This window comes from Anarrhichthys ocellatus, unplaced genomic scaffold (assembly GCF_004355925.1).
Source record: "Anarrhichthys ocellatus isolate YVR2014 unplaced genomic scaffold, GSC_Weel_1.0 scaffold53, whole genome shotgun sequence".
NCBI lineage: Eukaryota > Metazoa > Chordata > Actinopteri > Perciformes > Anarhichadidae > Anarrhichthys > Anarrhichthys ocellatus.
In genome coordinates, this window is record NW_022280083.1 from 2,378,646 (window position 1) to 2,384,882 (window position 6,237).

General features: G+C 40.7%; 2 protein-coding genes across 2 annotated transcripts in view; one reads left to right on the forward strand and one right to left on the reverse strand.

Annotated features, from left to right (window-relative positions):
• The window catches only part of ptgesl (prostaglandin E synthase 2-like), a 5,673-nt gene extending 4,657 nt beyond the window's left edge, over positions 1-1,016 (reverse strand). The window contains exons 1-2 of the mRNA XM_031870543.1: positions 716-1,016; positions 96-287 (exon numbers count right to left, since the gene is read on the reverse strand). Of these exons, the coding sequence (XP_031726403.1) occupies positions 96-287; positions 716-994 (471 nt within the window). The 5' untranslated portion in view covers positions 995-1,016. The remainder of the gene's footprint in view (positions 1-95; positions 288-715) is intronic.
• A 1,142-nt stretch (positions 1,017-2,158) lies between these two features.
• Positions 2,159-6,237, forward strand: part of LOC116396097 (ral guanine nucleotide dissociation stimulator) — a 43,847-nt gene continuing 39,768 nt past the window's right edge. Inside the window, exon 1 of the mRNA XM_031870501.1 lies at positions 2,159-2,798. Within this exon, the coding sequence (XP_031726361.1) occupies positions 2,778-2,798 (21 nt within the window). The 5' untranslated portion in view covers positions 2,159-2,777. The remainder of the gene's footprint in view (positions 2,799-6,237) is intronic.

Here is a 6,237-nt window from a genome sequence, read left to right on the forward strand (position 1 = left end):
CCCTGGTGGACACTAGAGAGAATGCAGCTTTAACACATGAAGCTTTGACTTCACTAGGCAGAACCGGAGGTGAAGAAACATTTTGTCAGTCTTACCACGTCACTATCCACCATCAGAATGGGCACTTTTCTGTAGACCGACCATTTGATCTCCTTCCTCATCACCGGGTTCACCTCCACGATCTCGTACGGCAGCCCGTGGTAGTCCAGGAAGGCTCGCACCTTGCTGCAGAAGGGACAGGTCTTGTACTGGTACAGGGTCAATGCCAGACCTCGTCCTCCTGAGACCTGGAGCGAGGCAGAAGAGGAGAGATGATGCAGGTCTGACGTACACTCATATAAAGTGGCTGTTTTTGTATATTTATTTATGTACAAATGCAAAGTAAGTAAAGCTGCCAAACAAATGTACTTGAGTAAAAGTACAATATGTTCCTCTGAATTGTAGTGGAGTAGAAGTATAAAGTTGCATACAATTGAAATACTAAAGTACAAGTAGCCTACTTTAAAAGTATTTGAGTAAATGTACCTAGTTACATGGCACTACTACTAACTAGTAACTTAATCTGTCAATACTAAACGTAGGTGGAGTGAAGGACTTAGTTCAGGTGACCCTGTCAGCAGAAGTTAGGTAACAATGGAGCTCCGGAACCAGCGGAGATCAACGGGACACCGGCTCACAGTGTGACCGCGTTAGAGGCTCTGGAGAGCGGACTCACCTTGGTCTCCTCCTCGGCCAGGTGGTGCTGCTGAAACCTGTACTTCACAGTCTGGTATAAACCCAAACCTCCACCGAGCAGGACGACGGTGCAGCCCAGCACCCTGGACCGGTACCCTCCGGTCCGCAGAGAGGACAGCAGATTGGACCGGTACCCTCCGGTACCGTACGTCCTCCTGGACCCGCGAGCGCTCACATTCCCCACCAGAAAGGAGGCTGGAGACTCCAAAATACTACCGCCGACCTTACGGAGCGCTCTGGTGGTGCAGGCGGCCGCCATGTTGGATTTACATAAAGTACCAGAATGCACCGCGGGGGAGAGGATACGTTTCTGTGTCCCTGAGAAAATAGGGCATTAAATAAAGGTCTGGAATCATAAGTACAGTCTTCTAATTATTACGAATATTAAGGAGGAATGTGGATTTGTTAAGGCCGTTTTAAAATAGAATAAAAACAGATTTAAAAGCATATATTTTGTTAGTTTACGTATCTTTTAAAAAAAAAATTAAAAGTATGCTATTAAATACTTAAAAATAAGTATTTTGTTTGTTTGTTTTTGTATAACACCTTGGCCAGACTCTACAGACAATAAATAGCCTTTTGGCTAATTCTAGATTTAATCATGTGGATTTATTATTTTGCACTGCCCCTTCTCTCCAATAAACTAAACTTAATGTCAATATTATATGTAAAACATTAATTGACAAAAAAACTAATCAATAGTTATAACTAAAGTCTTGCTATCATTGTTATTTTTAAGGATGAATGTAAAATTGTTACAATCGTCTTGAAATAGTAAAAAAACATGCATAAAAGTGCATATTTTGTAAAATTTCAAATTCCTTTATTCTACTTATTAATACATTTTAGAATTAAATGCATGCATTTTTAAAAAAATTTTAAATTTAAAAACATATTTTTATTTATATATATGTAAATGATTAAAAGCTTGAATTTTTTATCTTATATTATTCATGTATTCTATTTATCATTTGCTAGAATTAAAAGTATATATTCAATATACATTTGGTGGGGTGTGTTCTCCTTTTTAAGGATGAATAGAAAATTGTTACAATCGTTTTGAAATAGTAAAAACATATTTGTTATTATTTCTAATTTGTTGTTTCCACTTAATTCATTTTAGAATTAAATGGAATGCATTTTTTAAAATTATTTTTTAATTTAAGAACTTTTTATTTATACATGTGTGAATTAATACAAGTTTGAATTTGTTTTGTATTTTTATTTTGTATTATTCATGTATTATATTTATTATTATGAAATTATTATTATTATTAAGTATATATTACATTACAGATATACTACATTATAATATACATTGAGGTGTGTTCAAATGCGTCCAATGTCTCGCCTCCTTCTGCGTGTGTGGTGCGTTCACAGAGCGTCGTTATTCTGAGACACACTTTCACTCTCCGCCCGCAACAGCAGCAGCAGCAGCAGCGTCTTTTCTTCAGCAGCATCCATTTAAGCATCAAAATCAGCCACATCTTCTCCGGAGTCTGACCACTCCTCTCCGGGATGTCGTCGTCGTGCGAGCAACGGGCGCGGATTTAGTCGGAGACTTTTCCGTTGTATTTATTCATTAAAAAAAATTGGACTTGAACACAGCGGACCAGCGATGAACGAAGAGCAGACAAATAAAACATTTTTTTTTGCTGAGATTTAGCTTGCTAGCACACTAACGTTAGCTTAGCCCTTAGCACGCTAACTCAGCTAGCCGTTGGTTGTTTTTTTTCCCCCATGAATACACCGCCCGTTAATCTCCTTTTTATATGAATGTGGAGACACACTGGAGCCAGTGAGGAACATTTATCTCAAGGATAAAATAAAGCACCGTAAAGCTGTCTTGCTAGCCTCCCAGCTAGTTAGCTTCAAAAAACCGTTCTTTTTCTTTTTTTGGGGTATTATTATTATTTTTTTCTTCTTCTCTCTCTTGCTTCATCCGTGAAGAAGAAGATGCCGACAGAGGAGGAGTGTGTCTGAACGGGAGGACGTGAACTGGACACAAACACTCTCTCCATGAAGGTCATGATACTGAGAGAATGATCATGCTGGAAAAACAGGTAAGAAATTCATCTGCTTTTTAAATGGCACACCTGAGCTCATTTGCATATTCGGTAATTAGGGGCGTGACTTAGACCTGCTTTAACAGCTTGTGTCTGATTGAGGATTTGTGCAGCAATTCTTCAGGTGATCAATACTCAATATCTCTTAATGACACATATTTACCATCATTACAACCTTTCTTCCTCTCTGTCTGTCTCTGTCTCTCTCTCTCTTTTCTCTCTCTCTGTCTCTCTATGTCTCTCTATTTTCTCTCTATGTCTCTCTTTTCTCTTTCTGTCTCTGTCTCTCTGTCTCTCTTTTCTCTCTCTCTCTCTCTCTCTCTCTCTCTCTCTCTCTCTCTTTTATATAATTGTATATTGAATATATTTGTTGTTGTTTTTTATTTTATTATTGTTGATAACATGATAACCTCACGTTTGGAGCTTGTGATGTTGATTTCTTTGATATTTTGTGGACTAATAATGTATTAATAATATAAATACTTGTTAGTTACACCCCTAAAATAAGTTTAAAAACAATATAGTTTATTCCATATAAAAATGTGTTAGCAGTAATGTAAAAATGTGTTCAGACTTATTCATCACGGTATCGATTAATAAACTAGCATCGGCCAAAAAGGGCATGAAATAGTGCAGAAACCAATTAATCAATTAAGTGTGAGGAGGTTGGAGGTTTGATGAAACTCACTCAAATTGTATCTATGTGGAGTCCCAGTGCATGCTGGGATATATATACTTTTGAGTTTTTCAGCTGCGTGTGAGTTTGGGAAAGTTGTTTATACCACTCTTGATATTTACTTATTATTATATCCGTGCTTTATTCACCTATTCTGTTGCTCCATGTCAGTTTCCTGTCGCTTCTGTCTGCTCTGTATAGACGGGTTTAGACTCACATTCAGAGGGCAGAACCTTCTTCTCTGCTCTGGTTTAGTCCCAGTCCTAGTTGACAGCGAGTCGATGGAGTCGTCTCTCAGCTGCAGACGGATTGCCGCTGTGGTGCCGCTCCGCTCGGAAGCTTTCCCCATAGTTGTCTATAGGAATGCTGCTTGCTTGCCAAATGCTTGCTACTGCGGTGACGCTCGCTTGCAGTTGTTGTGCAGTAAACTGTACCGACCATAGAAAAGATGGATGAAAACATGTTTAATATTATGAGGCGGTCACGTGTCTTTGACGGTGGCAGTTAGTAAGGCTGGAATCTACTTAAAGCTGCTACAAGGAACTTTTAGTGTTGATTCTGTTGGTCCGTGTGGAATAAAGCTGTAGTGTCTCTGAGCACCAGAGTCCCTTTAGAAAACCTCTCATGTTACTGCAGCAGGGTCTGACAGTCTGCCCCTCTCAGTCCTGGTTCTGGTTCTCCCGTGCCTCCCTTCCCTCCAGCGGGTCCAGCAATACGTTCTGGGTCTCCAGCAGCGTGGTGTCGGTGTTGGCTCCCAGAGAGGAGAAGCTCTGCTCCTGGAGGAGGAGGCGCTGCTGCTGCTGCCGGGAGCTGAGCTCTCCTCCTCCCTCCAGAGCTCCGGATCTGGGTCTGTCCACGGTGGACCGGTCTCTGCTGGAGGATCTGGGTCTGTCCATGGTGGACCTGTCTCTGCTGGAGTATATAGATGTGTAATTTATGACACCTTCGGACATCTAGGAGCCGGTTCTCAAGGGGAACCGATTCTGGATTCCCATCTCTAGCGTTTTCCCCGTCCAACAAACAGATGGCCTGATTATTTTGCTATTTGTCGGGTGGCGCCTGCTAAATAAACTTCTTCTTGTACACCAACATTTATGACACTGAAAGGTTTATTCCAACAGAAGTAAACACGATGAATCGGTCTTAAAGGTCTTTGTTTAAAACACAGATTTAACCGTCAACAATACTGGATTTCACTGTAAACAACCTTTTCTTCTTTTCTCCTCCTAAATCCTGTTTCCTCTCGCTGGTGTTATTGATGTTTATCCTTCTTTCAAACCATTTCTTTCCCTTTTCTTTCCTCGTACTATTGGAGGAAATGTAGATGAAACTGTGAGCTTCTTCTGTTCTTGAAGCTCGACTTCACTCCGAACGTGTCGGACCTCTTTGTCTGATGGAATGTGACAAGAATCAGACTTTTTTTCCCTCCAGATTTTCAGTCCTGAGGGCCTTTTTATTTTGGTTTTATTCAGAAGCATCAGCTGTGTGTGTGTGTGTGTGTGTGTGTGTGCGTGTGCGTGCGTGCGTGTGGAGGAAGGGCCTGTCCTTGAAGATGTCTCGTCAAAAGCGTTTATTTCTCCCGTGGAGGAATGTACAAACTTGTGTTGCAAAATGCAGGAGCGGTGTAATATTTCCACTTGTTGCTGATTGTTTTCGTGGTCAGCTGTGTGTGTGTGTGGGTGTGTGTTTTACATCCAGAAAATGACAGTAACATGATTTTATTTGATCAATTCTGTTGCGTTTTTGAAGCGTTTAAGATACAAATCAGTGACAGAAGACATATTAAATCTGTTCAGCCGATCGTCATCTCTGCTCTGAAACACGAGGTAATAAAAATATAAAGAAAGACATTTTATTTTTAAGATGCAGGTTAAAGTCTGGTCAGAAAACGTTGGATCTCGTGTGATTTTCTTTTCAATATTATTGAAGAAATGATTATGATTCATGTGGTTTTCAAGAGATCAATCGTCCTGTCGATATTTATATCATAATATGAGCTTCAAAACAAAATGTTGGCATTTCATCAACATTATCGCATATATTTAGCACAACGATTTCATTTGTTTTAACATGACAATTACTAGACAGGTTACGGCCTGCAGGTCACAGCCGGGCTTCCTGTCCTGGCCGGGTATCAGAGGAGGAGGAAGAGGAGGAGGAGGATGAGGAGGAGGAGAAGGATGATGATGAAGAGGAGGAGTTGGTCTTATTTAGCCCCGTGACGAGCCGGCTTTGCCTCTCTGTTTCCATGACTACAGTATTCAACCGTGGGACGTCTTCTGAATGTGAAAACAGATCCCAGTGGTTCTTCTTCTTCTTCTTCTTCTTCTTCTTTTACTGCAACAGCACTTCATCTTCACTCTCACTGTGTACTTTTTATATAAATCACGACCACGTCGAGCATCATTAGCGTGTGAATATCGGGGGGGTTTGGAGTCTGCCTTTTGTTTGAATCCTCCTGAGAGACTACACAGGACCTGGACCTGGACCTGTTAGAGCCAATAGCTCACCTAAAGCAAAATACTAAGAAGCCAAGTGAAAGAGAGAGAGAAGCGCTCTTTGCTCTCTTTAGACCATCGTTGTGTTTATATATTTCCCCAAAGACACAGTAACGTAATTACAAAGCGTGGATGTTTGAACGGAGCTCAGTTTAGTGAGTTTAGGAGGATCAGTTTGGTACGTTTAGGATCAGTTTGGTACGTTTAGGAGGATTAGTTTGGTACGTTTAGGAGGATCAGTTTGGTACGTTTAGGAGGATCA